The 26,213-nt window shown below is 32.9% G+C and overlaps 1 protein-coding gene and 1 long non-coding RNA gene across 2 annotated transcripts; both read right to left on the minus strand.

Moving 5' to 3' along the window:
* Positions 1–357: 357 nt before the first annotated feature.
* Positions 358–4,625, minus strand: LOC127706333 (methylthioribulose-1-phosphate dehydratase-like). Its single transcript, XM_052210870.1, has 4 exons — positions 4,515–4,625; positions 3,194–3,267; positions 2,672–2,778; positions 358–685 (listed from the first exon to the last, which is right to left on the minus strand). The coding sequence occupies exons 1-4, from the start codon at positions 4,594–4,596 to the stop codon at positions 580–582; spliced, it is 369 nt and encodes a 122-aa protein (XP_052066830.1). The 5' UTR covers positions 4,597–4,625; the 3' UTR covers positions 358–579.
* Positions 4,626–19,414: 14,789 nt separating this feature from the next.
* LOC127706336 (uncharacterized) lies at positions 19,415–24,549 on the minus strand. The gene is made up of 3 exons (XR_007984431.1): positions 21,961–24,549; positions 20,736–20,820; positions 19,415–19,576 (listed from the first exon to the last, which is right to left on the minus strand). It is a non-coding gene; the product is annotated as an uncharacterized LOC127706336 (long non-coding RNA).
* Positions 24,550–26,213: the final 1,664 nt, after the last annotated feature.

Below are 26,213 nucleotides of genomic sequence, written 5' to 3' on the forward strand. Positions count from 1 at the left end.
CGACATAATGGTGGCCACATACGCTACATATTCATCGGTATAATGGTGGCCACATACGTTTGATATTCATCGACATGCTGGTGGTCAAATACGCTAGATATTCATCGACATAATGGTGGTCACATACGCTAGATATTCATCGACATAATGTTGGTCACATACGCTAGATATTCATCGACATAATGGTGGCCACATACGCTAGATATTCATCGACATAATGGTGGTCACATACGCTAGATATTCATCGACATAAAAGTGGCCACATACGCTAGACATTCATCAACAACATGGCTATAAAGGGTTGGTAATATCAAGACAATATCCTTATAACAGAGATTACAGAAAAAAAAGATAGTATTCAAATAATGTTTATTTAATACCAAGTCGGACTACGGTACACAAATTATCATGTGACTTTCAAAACAATCATCAACAAGGACATTGGATTAATATTTTCGATCAATAACTTTGTGCATAAACTCAACATTTAATAACGGTAGACATTGTTTATGTTGATTGGTTATGTCTTTGTGAATATTGCATTATTATGGGCTTTCATGGTTGTCAAAGTGTATTATATCACTGGATGTAAGCTCCTTTTGGAGGTTTCGGTACTTCTTCAGGGTCAAGGCCGTTTTGCTTCATCTCGATGGCAATTTCAAATAAATAATCATAACACTCGCACCTGAAATTAATAAAAGATATAAACATAAATTTATTAAAGAGAAACGAAAAAGGGCATGCTTGAATTGTTGTACATTTGTCATTTTGGGGCCTTTTATAGCTGACTATGCGGTATGGGCTGTGCTCATTGTTGAAGGCCGTACGGTAACCAATAGTTTTTTATTTCTGTGTCATTTTGGTCTCTTATGGATAGTTGTCTCATCGGCAATCATACCACATCTTCTTTTTATATGTATTATTTTCTGAAAGAAAAGAAAGGCAACTAAGACAAACATTTTTTATTTCAAAATGGCTGGATCTGCGCCTGAGATTAAGATTATATTATGGTAACCATTTTGTAACAAGTGTCTTGTTATTTTTGATATTATCATGATTATGCAACAAAAACAACCTTCATCTTTTAATGTATTGTTGTAATAAACTTATTCTGGAATAATCAGACGGAAAATTTCATACAGCAATACGTCTGGTCTAAAAGAATCGTATATAACAAAATATATACTAGTCAGAAAATGGCTACTAGTCCGAACTTTTCATTACAAAACTCGGAAACAAATTAGTTTTTATATTTTATATAAGTTTTTCTCAGGTTCCTGACGGTTGCATGTTTTGTCCATGATTATTATATATTGAGTAGTTTTTTCGATGCAAAAAAAAAATAAAATTGTAACAGTCCATGATACATATTATAACATCTGCATTAAAATATAGAATGGCACAGACTTATATTTGCATGTGTGTATGTATGTATCTGAGAAAGGTAAACAACAGGTTAGCCTCACAAGTTGCAGACAGGTATATAAAGTCTACATTACACAATTATTCAGGTATTACACAAGAAACGTATGCCAAACCAAATTATCAATACTTGTTATAATCATCCCGTGTACAAGGTTATTTCCAGAGTTTTAAAGTAATCTATTAATTAATATATTTTGATTGGCCCTAATTTGCTAAAATCAGCATGACTAATATGGAATTGAAAAGATCAAGTCATATTAACCATACGTTTAATACGGCTGTTTGGTCGGGTTAATAAGTGTTTCCATACGGACCAGCTGTATCTACTTCCTGTCATACGGACCAGCTGTATCTACTTCCTGTCATACGGACTGGCCATACGGACCAGCTGTATCTTCTTTCTGTCATACGGACTGGCCAAACGGACCAGCTGTATCTACTTCCTGTCATACGGACTGGCCATACGGATCAGCTGTGTCTACTTCTTGTCATACGGACTGGCCATACGGACTGGCCATACGGACCAGTCATATGGACTGTTTTGATTATTTGATACAAGTGTTACTAACTTGCTGATTCTTGTTTTTCCCTGTATTGATTCTCGGTCAGCTGTATTGACCCTTAGCCCTACGGCCCTCGGGACTAATATAGCAGACCCTGAATCAATACATGGGCAAATACAGATTCAGCAAGTTAGTAACACTATAAAACGACATATTTTGCCCCGGGAAATTCTACCGAATCACAATACTGGATAAATATTTATATTTTTCAGCTTCTTAATGTTTTAACATATATATCAATTGTAAAATACATCGATTTTTTAATTTTCTGTTTGTAAAATTTGTCTTTTGATAAAAAAAAAATTAAGCCTAAACTCAATGCAAATGATTTTGATTTTTCTTTTCTTTTCTTTTGGTAATTTTATTTGACAAAGTTTTTATCGAATTTTGACCTAGTGTAGAGAGATAAAGTGCACATAATTAAATGTAAGAACTTATCGATCCTTTACCAGCCGATCTGAACCGACAGAGTTATCGACCCTGATTGTGACTTGTATAGCTGCGTATAGTGAGTTTTACTGATCTGATATTCTATTTAATTTCATGGATTCGTACGGCGCCAAAATAGTATATGTTTTTTCTTTGCTTTTTGGTTGCTGTCTTTGTTTGTATGTATCAAAATTGATTACGAAGCCTGATCGAATTGATTACGAAGCCTGATCGAAGCCCTTTTCAAAACATACATAGTCTTGGCTTTCTCCCATGTTGGTCCCCAAACATAAACTCCATGACGACGAACAAGTACAGCACAGGATTCTGGATAATCTTCCATTGCCAAGGCCATTCTTTTCTGTAAAATATGAAAGGCTAAAAATGTGCAAATTAATTTTTTTAGGGAAATTACGTCAATCTATACGTGTCTACATGCACGATTCACGAGTTGATTTTTTTGTCAATCACGATTCACAGAAAATAAATTTCCATGATCACGGATCACGAAAATATAAAAAAAAAACAAATCTGTAGAAAAACGGATCACGATAGCGAAAATGCGCCGATCACGAAGAACGAAAATAACCCATCAGGCCCCTCATCTATCAGTTCAGGATTTAAAAAGAAAAACATTCGTCATGTTGTGTCACTTCACCCGGGTTAGCTTCGTTTCTGGTTTTATCGATTCCATGCCAATTTTTTTTACTTGGTTTGTTAATTATATGTTTGAATTGGACTTCAGAGGTTTGAAAATCGGTTTACAATTAATTTACCTTTAGATCTTTTTCTTCTGGTGTATTTTCAACAATAGGCACGATCAATTCATCATCATATTTGTAGTTACCGCCTGAAAACAAATCAAATTAAACGAAAATTAAAACACTATAACAACGTAACAACAACAAAATGAGAACAAGCTTGACTTTAGGATAAAGATTTATGTGAACTGTTTACTTATATGTTAGCAAAGCACAAGGTCGTGCGTTTCTCGGACTGTTTATGACGTGTTTAACTAAACCCGTTGGATGTGTAATGATTGATACTTTAGTCTGAGAGTACATGATTGATTTATTAGATGTAATAATTGGCTTTGAACTAGCGTTCTCTAACTGCGAGTACTCTAATTCCGGTGCTTTGTTTCTATTGTTTTTATGTTGTTTGTTTTGTGCCTCGTACCGATCTTTTGAGTTAAGCCAATTTCCACTGATTTTTATAGTTTGTTCTAATGTTTATCTGTTACACCACTGTCCCAGGTTAGGGGAGGGTTGAGCGCCCACAAACATTTTAACCCTGCCACTGACCTGTCCCGATTTCAGTGATTGTCGTTGGTTCATGTCTGTCATATTTGTTTTTCGTGAATTGTTTTGTTATAAGTTAGGCCGTTGGTTTTCTCGTTTGAATAGGTTAACACTTTTCGTGTCGGGCCCTTTTATAGTCGACTAACGGAATGGCTTTTTTCTCATTATTGAAGGCCGTACGGTTGACTATGATTGCTTATTACTCCTCATTTGACCTCTTTTGGATAGTTGTCTCATTGGAAACAATACCACATCTCCTTATCTTTATATTGACGCATTACAATGTAAAAATATTAATTAAGTCAGCTAAGGGAGCTACCATTTGATTGTTATGGGGCTAGGATGAAACATTTTGTCCTGCATTTTTTTTTTTTAGTTGTAATCTCTGTCCTGCCTTTCTATTTTTCACTCTATTCTGTCCTGCCTTTTTTATTAGTTTATCCTGACTTTTTTTACATAAATTGTTATCCTGCCTTTTTGTTTTGCCAAGTTGCTCATCCTTCAGTTTTTTTCACTCAAAACTCCTGTCCTGCCTTTTTTTTTAAATTTGATCCTAGCCCTTCCCCACCCCCAATAAAAATCAAATGGTAGCTCCCTAAATGTATAATTGACTTGCATTTATGATTGATTGACGTTTGTTTGTTCGTCATCATGCGACAAATTTTGATGATACTGAAGACGAAAACCAATTGTACAATTAAGGAACGTTGTAGCACGAGTCCGTAAGATAGATGATATCTAATTTAAGTGCGTACTTTCGGTTACAGACAATAACCTTGTTGTATTAATCACAAACCTGAGTTATGCTTCTGTATTCCTTTGATCATTTCTTGATGAGTTATTCTAAATTCTGTCCCAGGATACAAAAGTGTTGCCATGACAGCATGCTTTGAATGCGTATGTATTACAGCACAGGCCTCTTTAAAAAAAACATTATTCTGCCGTTAGAAAAATGTTCAACAGCAATCTATTATAGCTATTACATTTGCATGTAATAATTGTACCTTATAATTATGTTAAATTTTATGTATGTTCTCTTTAGCTATGTAAAAAAATGTAACTGTAGTTTTATGAGAACTAAACTCATTCCTTCGTAGCTGCTATAGTGGATGAAATTTCACTTAAATATTTCAACTTCAGGACACTGCTTACCTCTCATGGTAAAGGCATTCATGAACAATGGAGTACATTGACTTTTTCGTAATTTTTTGGACGGTGGCGGATGGCTGATATCTTCGCCATGTATTGTCTTAACAAATAAATCTTCCGGCTGAAAAGAAAATTAAGTGAACCAAATAAGACAATATTGCAATAACAGTACAATTGGATCAACAGCTCTGGAATAGGAATTTTATATTATCATCGGTATAAGGACATCATTCGTAAATATAGCTCAACATGCAGACTTCTTATACGTTCAGGTATTTCACATCCAATTTTTTATGGAAATATTCTTTATAAAGCACAAAAATGTCAGTATTCGCCTCTGAAGCTAACAAAACCTTTAAATAGACTTATTAAGAAGGGATATAGTTACGATACTGTTGTCAGGTCATTAAAGATTGCATATTTTGGCGTTAATATTGATTCACTTATAGGGTCTTTGCATCGGCACTAAACACATTTATTTAAAAACCAGTTGTTGGCATGACACGGGTTATGTTCTTCTCATATATGTTATGATGGTATGATACTAAACCCCTAACGGGAAGGATTGTGCCTGATATTCATATGATGAAGCCATAATCTTTCAATCAGTTTAATTGAAGTCTGGAGCTGGCATGTCAGTTAACTGCTAGTAGTCTGTTGTTATTTATGTATTATTGTCATTTTGTTTATTTTCTTTGGTTACATCTTCTGACATCTGACATCAGACTCGGACTTCTCTTGAACTGAATTTTAATGTGCGTATTGTTATGCGTTTACTTTTCTACATTGGCTAGAGGTATAGGGGGAGGGTTGAGATCTCATAAACATGTTTAACCCCGCCGCATTTTTGCGCCTGTCCCAAGTCAGGAGCCTCTAGCCTTTGTTAGTCTTGTATTATTTTTAATTTTAGTTTCTTGTGTACAATTTGGAGTTTAGTATGGCGTTCATTATCACTGAACTAGTATATATATTTGTTTAGGGGCCAGCTGAAGGACGCCTCCGGGTGCGGGAATTTCTCGCTGCATTGAAGACCTGTTGGTGACCTTCTGCTGTTGTCTGTTCTATGGTCGGGTTAATTGTTGTCTCTTTGACACATTCCCCATTTCCATTCTCAATTTTAGTATTTACATCAACGCAAGTTAAAACAACCATGACAACAATCATGATTTTCAAACACTCAAAAATAACACCAAATTAGGCTGTGAATAAATACCAATTAGCAGTAATCATACATAATTAACATTTAATAATTAATCATCAAATCAATTTAAAACTATATTTCATTTAAAAATTCCCGAATTTTTATTTATGAAAATAAAAATATTTTGATATAAACATCTACAAAACATCTAAAAATTTATCAGGTTTTTGAATAAAAAAAAGGGTGCGAACGTGTAGGGTGCGAACGGACCTAGGGGTCGAACGTGTAGGGTGCGAACGGACCTAGGGGGCGAACGTGTGGGATGCGAACGTGTAGGGTGCGAACGTGTATTGGGCGCGAACGGACCCGATACCGTTGACAGCGGAGGTCGACTTGTGAAAATATATATTGTAATATTTTACGATGAAAATCAAAAAACTGTAGGATGCATGCGTTTTCAGTTTTTGTCTTACCTTAAAGCAGCATAGAATCAAATATTTTGTCTTTTTGATAAAGTGGATATATGCTTTTTGTTTTGATAAAATTTCGAAGTTACGTAAAAAAATGGCGACCAAACAATTTTCAAACGTAGACGATGTTCGACACTAATTTTGCCTATGCAAATAACACAATTTTATTTCACTGTTTATATTGCAATTAAATATGACACGTTATTGTCACTCTAATTATAATACCCAAGGACATAGCCTGATTAAGGAGATATTAAGTCATCAACGTGATCAAAGAAAACAAACACGGCACCTAATCACGATGTAATATCATGTAAGTTTCGACAAGACTTATGTAGATTAGTATGGTCAGATTCTTATAGAAATTATTTTATGGTATTATTTTATATTAATAAAAAAAAAAACCTCGAAACCCCGACCGGAGGTGAAATATTTATTTTTTTCAATTTTCTAAATCATTCATCACACGGGTTACCAGTAAATTTGTCATAATCCTAATTAAACCAGTAACATGCAGAGTTATCGAACGTAATTATGACTGGTATAGTTGCATATGCGATATTATTTTGCTAGACCGAATGCCAGTAAAGAGATCTGCAAGGACTTCTACTTTTAAACTCACATAGAGTTATGAATACTTCAATCCATAAATAAACTCGGACTTTTTACTTATATTTATCTTCTTTTGATGACTAATGGTTTTTGTAAACAATAAAAAAATATTTCACAACAACCCTACAAAAATACAGATGTAAAAAAAACATGGAATTCATACATAATTGATACATCTTGAAGTATACTGCCATTGAATATATTATTCTTCATGTTTGTCACTACATTATGATTGTAACACGAGCAACACAACGTGTGCCATATATGGAGCAGGATCTGCTTAAATATTCAGGAGCGCCTAAGATAACCCCCGTTTTTTGTGGGGTTCGTGTTGCTCAGGCTGTAGTTTTCTATGTTGTGTTTTGTGTACTGTTGTTTTTCTGTATATTTTTTTTCTTTTTTAACCATGGCGTTGTCAGTTTATTTTCGACTTACGAGTTGGAATGTCCCTTCTGTATCGTTCGCCTGTATTTGATCCCCTAAAGTCTGTCCGTCCAATCTTATTATCGCACCGCCGGTAAATTATCACGTTGTGATTGGTTTAACGCCATCACGTGGTGACCCCCTATGGATCCGTAGGGGGTTAGTAAATTTCATAGGGGGTTCATGACGTCACGTCTACTGTTAATAGTGACGTCATCTATTAATGTTGTTGTGTTTTATTGTTTTTTTATATTCAAAACACAGCGGAAAAAAGTCTCGCGGGCGATAAATTCATTATACGGTTAACTACTGACCCCCTACGGACCATAGAGGGTGAATAAAATCCATAGGAGATTCGGCCTTCGGCCTCACCCCCTATGAATTTTACTCACCCTCTATGGATCCGTAGGGGGTCAGTAGCGAACCATATAACTTATATTAGCGCTCTTACATATACAATTATTTCCAAATATATATAACGTATAGCATAGGTTAATATCAGTTATGTCTTAGACAAGTTCGAAAATCAGTTCCGATTATATTTTTTCAAAAGAGTTATGCCCCTTGGAAATATTAATGATATGCACAATTGTGTTGTATGCATGTTCAACTCTGGCCAATTTTTTATTAACTTTTTTATAGGTTTATATCAGCCATGTCTTGGATAAGTTCGAAAATCAATGCCGAACAATTATTACTAAAAGAGTTATGCCCTTGGTAATATTGATTATAATTATATGGAAAATTGGACTGTAAAAGCTTTCACGTGTACAATTATTTCCAGAATTCTATGAAGCTTATATCATAGGTTTTGATTAGTAATGTCTCGGACAAGTTAGAAAAATCAGTATTGATCAATTATTTTTAAAAGAGCTATATGCGCCTTGGGAATATTATTAATATCATAATGGAAACTGCATCGCAAATGCTCTCATGTGTACAATTCTTGCCAGAATGCAATGAAATTAATATCAAAGGTTTACATCAGCAATGTCTCGAATAAGTTGTGAAATTTTTAAAAAGAATTATTATCGGTGCCATATAGTTTTACCCTTGTCCGTCATTCCGTAATTCCATAATTCCGTCATTCCGTAATTCCGTAATTCCGCAACAAACCATTATACGGAGTTTTTTCTAAACAACTTCAGATATTCGGCTGATTTTTGGTATGTGAGTTAACCATGATGAGTTGCAGATCAAGTTTAAGTTTTGTTCTGCTCGGCTAATTTTTGCCTTAATTTCGGTTTTTGGGACTTTGATACATTTTTGAAATCACAGTTATACGGACCTTTTTTCTAAATGCTTTCAGATATTAGGCTGATTTTTGGTATGTGAGCTAACCATGATGAGTTACAGATCAAGTTTAAGTTTCGTTCCACTCTGCTAATTTTTGCCAAAATTAAGGGTTTACAATTATTAAATTGTTGAAAATCACAGTTATATGGAAATTTTTCTATATGCCATCAGATTTTGAGCTGATTTTGATATGTGAGACTACCATCATGTTTGTGTCCACATGTGTTATTGAAATTCAAATTGCAGATTTTTCAATTTTTTGGGACGGGGCCATTCGTGTCGCTTTGACACATCTAGTTTTATATAGATTAGACAGTTGGTTTTCCCGTTTGAATGGTTTTACACTAGTAATTTCGTGGCCCTTTATAGCTTGTTGTTCGGTGTCAGCCAAGGCTCCGTGTTGAAGGCCGTACCTTGACCTTTAATGGTTTACGTTTATAAATTGTTATTTGGATGGAGAGTTGTCTCATTGGCACTCATACCACATCTTCCTATATCTATATATATGTAAGGTTTATATCAGCAATGACAACTTCGGAAATCAGTGCCCATGAACAATTTTGAAAAGAATTATGTGCCATCGAAATATCATTGTTGTTTATTTTTTCTGTCTCCTGTTCTAACATCGGACTCCGATTACTTTTTATTTATTTTTTCTGTGCGTTTTGCTGTATGGGTTTGTTTATTTCACATTGGCTAGAGGTATAGGGGCTGGTTGAGATCTCACAATACTTGTTTATCTCATCCGCATTTCTGCGCATGTCCCAAGTTAGGAACCTCTAGCCTTTTCAAGTGTTATGTGTTGTTTTTTTTTTTTATTTTGGTTCATTTGTATGTTTCGGAATTAAAGTTGCGTCCATGTCCTCGAACTGGTATACATTAGTGTTTAGGGACCAGCTGAATTCCGCCTCCAGTGCGGTATTTTTTCGCTGCGCTGTAGACCCATTGTGGCCTTTGTCCGTTTTCTGCTATCTGGTTGTTTTGTATTTTTGACACATTCCCCTATTCCGTTTTGGGGTGCCTTGTATAATTTTGTCTATGGTCCAGATATTACAAGATTATTACATGGCATTTTTCATATCAGTTGTATTATCATTCCAAGGTTCAATTTCAGCCCAAGAGCTTAAGGCTGGAGGGCTGATATTGACCTAGGGCTGAAATCCATCCGATATGAAAAATGAAAAATTACGTATTATAATCTTTTTATTATATATACTTCAACAATGGAGAAAAATAAAAGTTTAACATATAATAGATCCTTTAAAGTGGTTCTCAAGTAGAAGTTCAAAAAGGGAAAAAGTTTACAACGGACGCCAAACGTAATACATTTGATAGGAAATATTTAATCATATGCTCAACAGATAGGAAAAACAACAGTAAAACATATTTCTATATTGACGAATAACCGAGGGGCGATGAAGGTTCTGATATGAAAAAATGCCATGTATTTTATAATATACTTCAGCAGAAAAATTAGTACATACAAAATCTATTTTTTGAACTTTGAAAAAAAATGCATTTTATCGTATCATTTGTTTTGCATTATTCAAAATATATTTTCCTGTTTCCTAATATTTTGTCTGTCCTACCATGGAAGTAATATTTGAATTACTTCCATGGTCCTACTTTGTTATAATTTTCAATAAAATTGTGACTCGCAGCTGATATTTTACATTATCAATGTACAGACAACCTAAAAATCGGTACATATCAGCCCACTAAGCACCATTATGGAAAATAATGAATTTACACAAATTAATGGTTTTATCATACTGAAAAATTTATAAGTTATTTGCTCTAAGCATGGAAGTAATATTGAGAGGAATAACAACGACTAATTAGCATGTATTTATGGCCTGCAGAGCTCTGTACTAAAGTCATATGATTTTATCCAATTATAGTCTCAGCGGCAAGACTCCTTTGGTTACTATCTGTGATACCGCGGTTGTAAAATGGCATCTGGTATTTCTTATCAGTCACGTGATTTTATCGAGTACGGTAATTATAAAGCACCTGTGTGATAAATCCTAGTTTATTAATTAACAAGGAGGCGCTGTATCATATAAAACTTCTACCTTCAAAAAGAAATCGAATGATGTAAAAAACTTAAAAAACGGACGAGAATTGTTTACACTACAGCAGTTAAACATGGAAAATTGTATTTATTTTTGCATATTTTTGCTTTTTACCGTTCGTTTTAAACTGGTCTAAAAGTATTTTCCGATTGAAAGCGGATCCCGAGTAAAACAGGTAATACCGACGAAGCGATCAGGTTTCACATGATGATCATGATGTTTAACAAAATAATGAAGACAAATGAAGACATAGATTTTTTTACTGTTGAAATGTGCAAAGTTTATCGAGATTTAAAAAAGGATATTTAATTACTTTCAAGTATTTTAAATTTATGTATATATGTAATAAATGTCATTGATTACATTATTGAAACTGGACAACTAAAATCGGGATAATAAGTTCGTAAATATCTATTTTTAAAAAGTGTTTTTATACAGTTAATGTATAACACGCTACAGCTAAAATAAAAACAGAGACATATAATACTGTAAAATAAGTTTGACCCTATCTGCATAATCGCAAATTCATTTATACGAATTAGTTTAAAGAATAGAAACGTTTGTGAATATTTTAATTGACTGGTATACACGCATGACTTGGATTATTCATATTTAATAAAAGGGGGTCCAAACATATTTTTTGTACAATCATATTCTTAAATTTTTAAGAAATGGCGTCTTAACTATCTGTAAATATCAAAATTGAAAACGATCCACCCATGTTCTCCAGTTTTTAAGATCGAAATAAACAGAAATAGGAAAATTAGACTAAAATCAACATTGAACGAATTACTCTATTCGGCAGCGTACATCAGCGGAATGTAACGAGTGGACTATTCGGGTTACTTCGCACGTATATACGACATCAACTTGTCTGTTCGTAATTTCCGTGAACACGAAAACGACCGAAAAGTGTCAGTGATTTGATCGATCACATGCCGAGAGTCAATTACCATGCCATATCTTAAACCAATTAACGAGTTATCGAAAGATGGGCGGTAACGCAGATGAAACCTTTGAACTGGCGTTGTAGTTATTACTTTCAATATTACTTCCATGCTCTAAGTATTTGATAAATACATATCTTATCTTTCCCCGTATGTGGACATAAGCAACATGACGGGGCCACGTGTGGAGCTGGATCTTGTTTACCCTTCTGGAGCACCTAAGACACACCCCACCCCAGTTTTGGGTGGGGTTCGTGTTGTTCATTCCTTAGTTTTCTATGTTGTGTTTTTGTACTATTGTTTGTCTATATGTCTTTTACCTTTTTAGCCCTGGCGTCGGTTTATTTTCGACTTATGAGTTTGAATTTCCCTTGGTATCTTTTGCCTCTCTTGTCGTGTTCTGTAGATATACAGTTTTGCGTCCTGAAATAAACTGATCAGTTCTATATTTGAATTAAATGTGAATCTTTGTGTGTAACATCTATACCTACATTATTTATATCAGTTTGTGCTGTCGATTGTAATTTATGAGTTTACAATATGTGAGGTTCAGTAGTTATTTTTCTTCCTCCCTTATACTACATTTGTTTCATTAATGAAGACTACCTGAAAATTGTGTTTTGAAACAACGTTGATTTTTAATGTAAAAGAGCCTAACTGATGGGATTTATGGTTTTACCATATTTTGCAAACATCTATCAAACTTCGATTTTAAAAGGGACTTGACACAATCTTAAACTTTACATGTTAATGTATAAACTTGCATCGAAGACCTTAATAAACACCGCGAAATAGTTTGTATTTGAAAGAGAATGCAGACCCTATAAACTTCTTAAAGAGTTTTTGTTTTTGTTATGAATGATCATCTTTATATAATTAGGAGGGGTTACACAATTTGTTTTCCTAAATGTTTCAAACTTGCGGTGGCGCCATCTTTAAGCATATAATTATAAGTGGTAATTATATGGCCAGAAATATGACATACTGATGCTGCATACTCAAAGTACCGATACCAAGCTTTAAATTTTAGTGTGGATTGAAAACGTTTTAAAAAATGTGTAAGTTTAACAATAACTTCAAGGGAAATGAGCTTTGCGTGGCTTTCTTATCGTTCCCCTTAATTTTTACGACATATATCTAATGAAGCAGGGACTTTCTATATTAAATAGTTTAGAAAGTTCCGGAATGAATCGAGCCTTTTTTGCCGTTTATGTTGTACTGTTACACAAATTTCCAAGGTAAGGAGGCGGGTTAGAGGCTCACAAACATGTTAAACCCGTCACATTCTGTATGTGCTGTCCCAAGTCAGGATTCTGTTGTTCGTTGGTGGTCGTTGTTTGTTGTCTGCCGTAATTGTTTTTTTTTGTAGTGTATAATTGTTTTGTCACAAATCAGGTCGTTGGTTTTCTCGTTAGAGATAATTCACATGTTCCGGATCTTTATAGATTATGCTGAACACACGTGCACACGTTGAAATGTCTCGCCTTCTTTTTTATAATCAAAATTGAAGTATAATAATGCGGTTAAGGTCAAAATTAAGGTGAATTAAACAGCTAAGCCATTTGACAGTTCCTGGAGTTTATGATTTGGTAAAAAAAAGATCAGAAATTCGCCAATATCAGACCAAAGGTGACACCACTGGCATCATGATCGGTAACTTATCTTTCTTCGTTTGTTTGTATATATATCTGACTGTTAGAAGTATTACCAGTTAAGCCAATTTGTTCTCAGTTGTAGAATAGGTTACCCTTTTGTTTGGAAAAAATACCCAAATTAAAATGGAAGTAACAGCTACATATATTCGTCTGTCGCTATGTAAGCAGTAGTCTGTAAAATATATAAAAAAAATCTTTACCCAAGCCTTTACTAATAACAATTAGATACATTATATAAATTAATGTGTTCTGTTTATATGCTCTGTGGTGTTAAAATGTTTTAAAAAAAATGTTCGAGTTATCCCTCTTTGTACATAACAGGTCAACTGACTTATGATTATATTGGTTTCCTGATGAATCATTCCCAATCAGAATGACAGTTGTGAGAATGGATGGATGAAAGTAGTATATCATATGTCTCTCTTTGTTATGATTTATATGCCTGTTTTAGAATTTGAATTATATTGTTTAAAAGTCTTTTCTCACGCTAAGAACCTTAGTCTGTATACTATTCTTTTCTAGAGTTTTTTTATCACAGATTCTATTAATGATTCCATTTTGGCCCCAATATTTTGTTCTAATGTAAACACATTTCTTCACAGGAAAAGGTGTGTTATTCTTTAATTTATTCTATTGGTTTTATTTGTTTTAAAAGTTTTAAGGATTATGGTAGATTTTGGCAAACATTGTAACAAGTTATATTACAAATTCTTCCCACAAACAATTGGTGGCAATTAAGAATGCCATTCTGTATATTATGCTATGATACCCAATAAATTAATTGCATAAAACAGTGACTTGTGGGGTGCACATTTGCAGATAGATATAGCAAGGATTTGTATAGTAAAAGAACCTTTTTACTATACAAATCCTTGGATATGGCAAAATCATTGATATGGACAGACTAAGATAATGGTATGTATATCATATCAGTAGTTCATTAGGACTTCCCTTCATCTTGCTTCAAACTTGGTAGACAATAACATTTAAAAGTCCATTTCCCAATTAAAAATCTATTTCTGTGCAAAGAATATTATCTAGTGGGAGTTAAATTAATATAACAATTCAGTCAGGTCTGCATTCAGCTCAATGTAATTTTCCAGTTAAATAATCATGTCAAAATTTTTTTGGCAAATTTCAGACTACATTAACTTCAAAGTAATGAACTCATAATATGGTTTCTTCATCTCAACAGATAGACAAATGAGTTGATTCACCAAATCATATTTTTTTCAAGAGATTTGCAACCTTTTTAAACCATGTTTTAAGATTTTATATGTGGCACCACCCCTCGCCTATTGAAATTATGGTGAAAACTAAAAAATTTGGTAAATGAGGAATATTCTAACATAAGTATTTGTTGATGTAGGTGGCCACTGTTAATTTTTTTCAAAATGCGGTCATAAATTTTGCAAAATTATGCCAAAAATCAGTTTATAATGAACTTCTCTACATTATCGACATCACAACTACACCACTTATGATGCAATCGATTAAAATCTTCTTTAACAGAAACAATTAGACATTATAACATATGCCTTCATCAAATTATCATCACATTTAAAAATGTTCAGATTTTAGAGCAAAAATAAGGAGTTTTAATAAAAAAAAAATTAATTTCAGACTGATACTGTGTAAATATTCACTGCAAAAAACTAAGTTAATCTATTAGTAAAATACTGAAAAAGCAAAAGATCCCTCTAACATGTTTGACTTTGCCATATTCTGTATGTATGCGCCTGTCCCAAGTCAAGAGCCTGTAATTCAGTGGTTGTCATTTGTTGATGTGTTACATATTTGTCTTTCATTCATTTTTTGTACATAAATTAAGCCATTAGTTTTCTTGTTTGAATTGTTTTACATTTGTCATTTTCAGGGCCTTTAATAGCTGACTATGCAGTATGGGCTTTGCTCATTGTTGAAGGCCGTACAGTGACCTATAACTGTTATTTTCTGTGTCATTTGGTCTCTTGTGGAGAGTTATCTCATTGGCAATCATACCACATCTTTTTTTTACATGACTGAAGGTACAGGGCTGAATAACCTCTTTGAAAATTGTAAATGCCAATACAACTGCATACCAAATACCATTGACTTCTCATATGTAAGTTCCCTTTAAACTGACAAACACAAACTTTAACATCTAAACAATGCAAAAGTTTCCAAGTCAATAAACTATGGGTGGCAGGGCCATATAAGAGGGAATGCTATTACAATTGCATACTAAATATCATTGACTTAGTGTTGTTGGTTACTGTAAAGTCAGAAATTATTGCGAGGTTTTTATTATTGCGAAAAAGTTGTAAACCCAATAATTTAATCTCGCATTTTGAAATATTTTATATGAATTAAACAGGATTTTTCTCAAAATCGTAAAAATTGAAATCGCATTTAAGTCTAAACTGACAAAATCTCAATAATAAATGCACACAATAGTTTCTGAATTTACAGTAATCATAAACTGATCTAATCACAACTTCAAAATGTAAACTATGCAATTTAAAGGACTGAGGGGGCTGGCCCAAAAAAAATGCCATGGAAATGAGATGGATCACCTTGCAGACAATCACAAAACATGTAAATTCAGCTCAAGTTTCTAAGTCAATAGACCATGACTGAAGGGGCAGGGCCAAATAATCTCGATGAACTTGATATGTGCCAATGCTAATACAACTGCATATCAAATACCACTGACCTACCAATTGTGGTTCTCCTTGAATTGACTTATTAGCAAACTTATACATGTAATCTAAGCATAGCTGTTTCATGTGTTGGCTCTCCAATAATTGGGAATCATTCGTTTTTTTTTTGATATATGGAATAATTCAGAATAGCATTTTATATAATACGTAAACTATTGTTGAAATCATACCACAAAAATAGTCTCAATTGTTGTGAAATGTTCCAAAGATACCGTCCTGAAATGAATTACCCTTTATATGTGGACTAACAAATTATTTGGGGTCTTCCATGTATTGATTTACCATATATAAGTTTACTTCCTAGCAAGGTTCTATGTGCGAAAACACTGCTTCTGCACTGCTTTTAGTTTGTTTTCGTATATGTGACCTTGAACTTAAGACATCATATTTGATAGGATCTTTCTCATTAAATAACATATATCCAAATTTAGCTGAGGCCTTGGTGGCGTTGTTGTCGGAGTAGTTAAAACTACTGTATCACTAGCCTTTCAACACAGAGGTTGTAAGTTCGAACCCTGCATGTGGCAAGTGCACTTGACTCATCTTAATGGACTATAATTGTCAGTTTTCCTGTCGAAGGTTGTGGTTCTCTAACGTACTACCACTAGCCAATGAATCCAAATACAGATTAAATTGCAGCATAATTCCTTGAAGTTCCCCAAAAAACCTTTCACTTCCATTTTTGAGCTGTGGCTTTCCACATTTTAACCTCAAACTAGATCAACATACCCTTAATTAATATTCAGACTCCAGCCAACCAGTCTATAAAATAAGATGTGGTAGGATTGCTGATGAGACAACTAGTCTATAGGTGCTCCAAAGTTCAAATGAGGCTAATTATAAGCAGCTAAATGTTGCTGTACAGCCTTCAACAATGAGCAAAATCAATACTGTATACCAGGAAGTTTTCTATATAATCCCTAGGACAAAACACGGGGAGATGATTCAAACAAGAATTAGCAGACTAATTTATAACCAAATAATTTATGAAAAACAAATATGACAGACAAGTACTTCTTCTAAATGGATTGTGTCCTTGGCATTGAAGCTGCAAATACCAGTTTTTATGTCTGACCTAGCCTCAAGGACATAGTCGGTCATCAAAATTGATGAATTATGCTAGGGTCAAGATATTTGTAACAAACTCATACCTTTGAAGAGGAACTAAATAAGGACCTTTCAATTTTTCAACAAACAGAAACATTTCTATGTAATTGTTCTTTATTAAAAAGAGAGACAAACATATGGTAACATAGAAAAACATGCACCCTGCATTAAAAAACCCTATAGGGAAAAAGCATGGGTGTGTGTGTAATTGTAACAGATATTTCAAGAGTACAATTGTCATGAACAAACAGGGTTGTTAGTGGAAGAACTATATATTACATCGAGATTACCACATGTAAAATTGTCATGAAAAAACAGGGGTTATTATCAACAGCAGTGTGAAAGTTCAATTAAATCAGTTTCATGGACAGGGTTTTTCATTTTGTTAGATAAATCTTTGTAAAATAGGCAAAATTTCGTAGCATATAAAATGCAGATATATCTATAGAGGTAAATTTTTATTTTGTATTCGACAGAGCTGATGAAATACTAAACATTTTGAGTTTAATAAAACTTGATCAAAAACACCTTCAAATATTGGAGATTAATCTTGTTACACAGAAATTATTATCTTAATAATTCTGTGACACTTAATTAAAATCAATCAATCAATCATTAATCCCAATAAGAAACCTTAACCTATAACTACTTATTAAAAGGGTGGGGGTGGGGTGGGGTGGGCGACGAAAGGAGGGGTGAATCAAACTTAAAATAAGGGTGTTGACCAAGCTGTCACCATTATTCTGTAGTCATTATATTTGGGACACGAAATTGGGCTTGGGGCAAATAATATCAGATGCATTTTTGTAGATGATGACTTGTAAATAAAATTTGAAATCCCCATGCCAAACCAAACCCCTTAATGCATTATCTAGACCTCTGTTTACAAGCTTTTTTTTTTTTACAGAGCTCTAAAGAATACTTTTATCTTACTTTATATACATCTGATATAACTTATCAAACTTACATTGATTCATAAAAAAATGATATCTTATATATTCTTAATTGTTGACCTTCCGTGCAGTGACAGAATTTACAAGTATGAAGAGAAAAGCAGGGGTAATCCCTCCCCTTACGCCTCAATCTCAGCCTGCTAGTCTCTCCATTCACCAATAAATGTCAGTCAGGAAGGCAACTAAAGCAATTCTGTAAAAAATAACAAAACATTTTATACACAAAAAATATCAGATGCATAAATAAAAAAAAAAAATCATTGTAAATATACCGAAAATATTTAACCCACATTTCATACCACCCAGTTATTATCTAGAACTCGATCTGATTACAATTTTTTTTTTTTCTTTTTCTTTTTCTTTTTTTTTTTACAGAGCTCCAAATAACAACTCTCTTCAAATCGTATACATCTGATATGAACAACATTTGTACAAAACCTTTACCAGGGAACTAACCAGTATGAAAAGATAAGCAGGGGTATTCCCTCCCCTTATACCCATTTCTCAGCCTGCCAGTCTTCCCATTCATCACAACTGGTGTTCCTGATAATTTACAGAACACTATAAAAAAGAGTGTTGTACATCTAGATTGGACATAGTGTGATGATAACTATAAAGATAATATACAGTTGCAGTGCATCCTTAATTTTGTACTATGCTGAATACGTGTAGTTAATCTTCAACTAATTAATCAAATGTAAATAAATACAATTTGAAATTCATAGAATAGCTTCTGTTTTCCCTGTTTGTCCTTCATTCACACAAAAAGAATTTAATAATTTTAATGAAATAATGCAAAACTCTGTCTCAAATAAATGTTTAAACATTTTCCATCCTCATTCTAATGATAATACTTCATTATAAATAGTAATCATAAATGTATTCAAGATTGCATAATGAAACTGTACAAAATACCACAAATTATTTTTTTTGCATTTTTTTTGTCATTCCTCACAGATTTATTCTAATGTAACCAAAACATCTTCGAAAAAAGAGATTTAAACCAATGGCAGCTGCCTGATTGTTTTCACTGGTCACACTAAAGTCCTCTACTTTAACTACTTCATGTATTAACTATGATCATTTAAGGGAGAACTGTAGGCCTCTGAAATTCTAATGTAATCGACATGTCTGGTTAAAAAGACATAAATCTTTACAACTGACTCTCTCTCTCTCTCTCTCTCTCTCTCTCTCTCTCTCTCTCTCTTGATTTTTACAAGAATACTAATACACTATATTGTTTGTCAATAATTGTTTCCAAGTTCATCCACATGGCAAAGTCTCTTCTTCTGTATCAGTTGATTTGTAATTTCTCAAGCTCAGTTAATCTACAAAGAAACAACAAAATGTCAATTAAAGCATGGCAATTAAATTGACAAAATAACATTTTTAATTCTTGATATGTCAGAAGTGATTCATACCATATATACATACATGTATAGGATTGATTGATTGATTGTTGCATGCTTAATGTCCAGTGATCAATATATCATGCATATTTTGAACATGCTTAAGGTGGTATGGTTGTCTTTTGCGATCTTGGATTGTAAAAAACAGAGAATCTAAGGTCCAGATTTTCAATCAAGTTAGCAAAATTAGATGCAGAAATGTAGATAACTTATGTGAATTTGCATTTCAAAGAACAAATTTATAAGATTATAACTCATAAATATTAATATTTTTACAAGATTATTTCTGCTTGAATTTTAATGATTTCAAATTGGCATTTTAAGTGAAGTAACTCTGAAATAGTGCATTTTCTGAAGGAATCTACTTGGAATTTTGCTATTTTGAATTTAAGCCAGATAAAACGCACTGTGACCCTATCTTTTCTTTTGATATTCTCAAAGCATTTTCTAAAAGCTAACTTTTCGTATCCTATTTTACAATTCTATCATTTAGTTTAGATTCTAATCACATAATAATGTTTTTTCCTGTATAATCCATACACAATATGTCATTTTGTAACAACCTGAAGCTTGATCAAATGTGCTGTGACCATACGTTTTTATAATATTTTTGAACATATTTTAATATTTACTACGCTTTGGCAAAGTATTAACAAATTCTATCATTTTTAATTTAGATTCTCCCATACCACCTTAAAGGAAAGTTACCATGCCATTATAATTTTTGCATCACATTTATAAGCATTAAACATAACATATAACTGAGAAACGAGAGTATTTAAACTTGCTAGTATCAATGTTTCTTATCAAAATTTCAAACTTTCAAATATTTTGGTCAAGACTGTGTGGCTCAGGGCTTTGCTCATTGTTGAAGGCTGTACGGTGACCTATAGTTGTTAATTTCTGTGTCATTTTGGTTTCTTGTGGAGAGTTGTCTCATTGGCAATCATACCACATCTTCTCTCTTTTTTTATATTAACAGTATTATGGATAAAAAAGGTATGATGATAATCAAGTTTCCATTGTATAATTGCAGGAGCAATATTTTATAACCATTTTGTTTTTACTGTAAACTTACCTTGAAGTTGGTAATAAAGTACTTCCAGGTCCTACTGTCCTAAGATCTTTAAATAGATCACATACAATTCTTATTTCCTGGATATCTGAAGAAGAAAAAATCATGTACAGTCATATCCTAAAGGATGTACTTAGGTGAGGTTTTGGAATGTGTTAAATGTTCGGACTCCTTGGTGTTTTTTTGATACGATACAAGGTAAAATATTTTGCCCCATAACACCCATTTTTTTTCTTCATATAAGACTTATAATAGCTCATAAAAGGTCATTTAACAAAATTTAAGCAGATTCTTGATTTTTTTTCTTTTTATTTGAGACCCAAATTATACCCATGCAAATGTAAGGTAAAAGTCTGAGCCAGCCTTTTCCTGCCATATTTTATAAATCAAATATCTCGAAAAGGAGCTGCATGACCTATCAATATTTTTAGTTTATTTTGATCCTTAACTAATACTCTTTCAGCTTAAAGTATCAATTTTAAATGTTTGATTTATTAATTTTTACCTTATATCACCTAAGTACATCCTTAAAAATGCTTATATGGAATTTTAATTATAAGTCAAAGTAGGACAATTTTCCACTAAGTACTTTACTGGGCTGTGCAAACTTAAAAGTACTGTTTCAGGTTTTTATTTCTTTTAAGGTTATGCATGATTTTAATGTTACAAGTCAATTTTTGACTTGTAATGAGTAGTTTTTCACAACAGTCGCTACCAGTGGAGTCAAAGCTGCTTATCCTTTATTTTCTATTCAGAGCAAGTAAGTAGATATAAGAAGATGTGGTATGAGTGCCAATGAGACAACTCTCCATCCAAGTCAAAATTTATAAAAGTAAACCATTATAGGTCACAGTACGGTCTTCAACACGGAGCCTTGGCTCACACCGAACAGTAAGCTATAAAGGGCCCCAAAAAATAACTAGCTAGTGTAAAACCATTCAAACGGGAGTGTATATATCCTTCATTGTGGTGGGGTTTGTATTACTAAATCTATTTTCTGGATGAATTTTTTTTTTATTGCTCCAATGCAAAAACTACTGGTGTAAAAAAATTTGGTTGTACACTTTATCAGAATATATTAATGAAGACCTTTGGCTTTATGCATTTATCTTGATAGCTTTTCTGAAAACACAGTGAATTAACACACCAAAAATAAAATAAGAGCTATAAGGTTAATTGCAACATTTAATCAGAGTAATGTTGCCATGTTTTTTTTTAGTATAATTACCTTGTCTTTTGTATGTAACAGCTTCAGACTCAGTTGTGATGTGCCTTTCTGTGAGATTTATCAGTTTATAGTCCACTAGTACTGTCCATCCACATGAATACTGGTCACATCAAAATAAATGTCAATAATTCACTTGCTGGTTTCAATTTTGAATTTTAAGTCTATTAACTTCAGTCTGTTCCATGTTTGAATATTTCATTGTCCACTATTCTAACTGGTCGCATATATCATCATACAATAAGTCCATTAAGTCAAGACATTAAAAAACTGGTTATTATTAGAATATTTCATTATCACTATAGTTGTTACCTATTTGATTCCACACATCTTCTATCCTTGTGCCATTACTGGTATATTTTTTTTAAATAGGCAAAAAATTCAAAAGTGCCTATTTAATGTAATTTTTTCAGAAAATTTAGAAGCTTTTTCAATGTTCATTTAAAAAAGTTTAATTACCAAATAATTTTATTTAAAGAAAGGATAATTTAAATCATAATTTGATGAAAATGTTAACTATCAGCTGTTAGGGAGCTTACAAAGTATACAAAGTATACACAAAATTCACATGAAAGAAAGATAGTTTTTGCAGCCTTGTGGCTCAATCTTTGGTGGATAGTTCTCATTGGCATTCTTACTAAATCTCATTGGCATTCTTACTAAATCTCATTGGCATTCTAACCACATCTCATTGGAATTCTAACCACATCTCATTGGCATTATTACCACATCTCATTAGTATTCTTAGCGCATCTCATTAGCATTATTACCACATCTCATTAGCTTTATTACCACATCTCATTAGCTTTACTACCACATCTCATTAGCTTTATTACCACATCTCATTAGCTTTCTTAGCACATATCATTAGCTCTATTACCACATCTAATTTGCATTCTTAGAGCATCTCATTAGCTCCATTACCACATCTCATTTGCATTCTTAGCGCATCTCATCAGCTTTATAACCACATCTCATTTGCATTCTTAGCGCATCTCATCAGCTTTATAACCACATCTCATTAGCTTTATTACCACATCTCATTAGCATTGTTACAACATATCTTTAGCTTTATAACCACATCTCATTAGCATTATTACCACATCTCATTAGCTTTACTACCACATCTCATTAGCTTTATTACCACATCTCATTAGCTTTCTTAGCACATATCATTAGCTCTATTACCACATCTCATTTGCATTCTTAGCGCATCTCATCAGCTTCATAACCAAATCTCATTAGCTTTATTACCACATCTCATTAGCGTTATTACCACATATCTTTAGCTTTATAACCACATCTCATTTGCATTCTTAGCGCATCTCATTAGCTCTATTACCACATCTCATTTGCATTCTTAGCACATCTCATCAGCTTTATAGCCACATCTCATTTGCATTCTTAGCGCATCTCATCAGCTTTATTACCACATCTCATTAGCATTATTACAACATATCTTTAGCTTTATCTCATTGGCATTTTTACCACATTTCATTTGCATTCTTAGCGCATCTCATTAGTTGTATTAACACATCTCATTGGCATTCTAAGCACATCTCATTGGCATTCTAAGCACATCTCATTGGCATTTTTACCACATCTCATTTACATTCTCCATTGATCACTGGACCAATTATTCTATTTATTTAGAGAATAAACCTTTAACAGATTTTTAAATTGCTTTTCTGAAAATCTTGAATAAGATAAAAGAGGATCTGAGGTATATTTCAATGAGACAGCATGCCAACAACACACTTAACAATATAATTAAGATGGCAAAAATTATATTCTGTGATAATAGGTGTTTAAAAAATTATTAAATGTTGTGGCCAAATAATAAGTATCTGATAATTTTTTTTCTCGTACCAAAAAAGCTTAAGATTATAAAGGTCACTGTTTTTACTTCATATTTTTTATCCAATAAAAGTGTTTTTGGCATGGAAAATTCTATTACAAAGTTAATTAAGTTTCATTTGGCCAGGAGGAGGCTAATTTTGTATTTACAAACTAACAAATCTGAAAGCTGCTTTAAGCATTTACATTATTTTGATGGGTTTAGTATTTTTTTACCATTGGAGAGTTATGTCCCTTATTATTAGAAAAGATTTGTTTTTTTAATTATAAATTTCACAATGTACCACTTTACAAAACTGAAAAGATTTATTTTGGAAGATTCAAAATTTAAAATCTTATATTGTTTCCTTTAAATAAAAAGGGCTTCTGCAACAATTATCTTTAACGTTTGTGCTGAAACTAAATTGGAAATTTGGATATAATTACTTTTTAATCTAAAACATGATAAAGGATGTTTTTTGTTTATTCAGACATCTACACTTTTAATCAGCAATACCTCAAACCAGTACAAACATTTCAACAGAAACTTTGGACAACATTAAAAGACACTGAAGGTCTGTGTTTTTTCAGGTGCCATTTATATGGCTTCCGCCAATAAAAACTGGCAGCCTTGTAATAGCCAGGAGTACTACAAGTGGCGTTGAAACAGTCATATCTTTCCAGAATAGATAAATAGCTTGTAGTTACTGAATTATGACAGGCTAGACTGGCTGTTGTTATACAAATTATTAAGGGAGTTTCCAATGCAAACATTTATTATGCCTCATTTATGGGCATTATGTTTTCTGGTCTGTGCCTCCGTTCGTTCGTCCTGCTTCAGGTAAAATTTTTTGGATGAGGTAGTTTTTGATGAAGTCCAATCAACTTGAAACTTTGTACACTTCCCTATGATATCATCTTTCTAATTTTAATGCCAAATAAGAGTTTTTTCCTCCATTTTCAAAGTCCACTGAACATAGAATATGATAGTGCGGATGGGGCATCCGTGTACAATGGACACAATCTTATATGTCTTTACCAAATAGGAAGGGAGAAAGGGTCCAGGGGAGGAACCAGCAATCTTTAAAAAAAAAGGGGGATCCAACCCAGGAGAAAATGCAGGTTTTAAATATATGTCCCCATTCAAATGCATTATCATTAAAAAAAAAAAGGGGGGGGGGTTCCAACCCCAACCCCTGGATCGGCCACTGGGGTCTCAAAAATTTTACAGACTTGGAAATAATTTTGAAATGTAATAGACCCATTATTTTAAAACAAAGACTTTCAGACTGGATTTGCAATTACCAAAAATAAAAATTGGTTTGTATTCCTACTCATATTGATATTGTTAACAAGAAGTTCTCTTTATAAAAGAAGATATTAAAAACCTATCCCTCTACAAGACTAGTACCTTAAACCCTTATCTGAAAACTCACTCCATCAGTCTCTATTCTCTCTCCCCTATCCCCTCCCCTCTCATTTCTCTCCCTCTCTTGTCTTCCATCCTTCCAACCTATTTAATTAAGTACCAATTGTTAGTAATGGTTAGTGTTGATACTTTAAAGAATAAGATGTTTTTTTATATTAAGATACAACCTGTAGAGGGATGGATAATTTTGCATGGAGACATACTTTTCAATTAAATATTTTTAAACCAAATATAAAAATTTATGTTTTCTGTTACTACTAGGAATTGAACAACAGAATGAGTAACAGTTCATTTTCAAATAAACAAAAATAAAATGAATATGAATATTTTAAAAAGAATACTTTTCACTACCAATTATAACCTCCTCAATGGTCCTGTGCTTGCCTGATGTGTTGGAGGTAAAGGGCTCTATCCCATGTATGGACAAACCAAAGACTTTAAAAGGGGTATTTGCTGCTTCTCCCTTAAGCAAGTAGTATTTAAAAGTAAGAGCAAAGTCTAGTTGACTCTGAGTCAGAATAATGTATCCCGGAAGGGTTGGAGATCTTTCTCAGACTAACATCCTTTACTTTGGGAAATTCCCAAAATTATACTGATAAACCTTGCATTACGAAATTGGTATCTTAAATGTTCTGTTCTGAAAGTTCCTTTAAAAATCTGTAAAATGGTTTCGGAATAGCTAATACATATATGTTCTACGTCTGATTTTTAAGGGCAATTTGATCTAAAATTTGAAAATTTGAAAAATTATTTCACCATTTTTTAACTTTATCTTTAACATCAGACATGAATTATGGTTTTATTAAAATGTAAAGGGAATATATCATTATTCCTTTTCATTTATAAATTTCCATATTATTTTATCTTGAAATTTCCAAATGAAGGACAAAAGGTATTAACATTATTTATCTTTATTTAAAATGTATTAACTAATCTTTTGACGTTTTTTTTGTTTGTGTTGTTGGTTGATGTTCACTTACATATATCAAAA

Source organism: Mytilus californianus, unplaced genomic scaffold, assembly GCF_021869535.1.
Source record: "Mytilus californianus isolate M0D057914Y unplaced genomic scaffold, xbMytCali1.0.p SCAF_6, whole genome shotgun sequence".
Taxonomy (NCBI): Eukaryota; Metazoa; Mollusca; class Bivalvia; order Mytilida; family Mytilidae; genus Mytilus; species Mytilus californianus.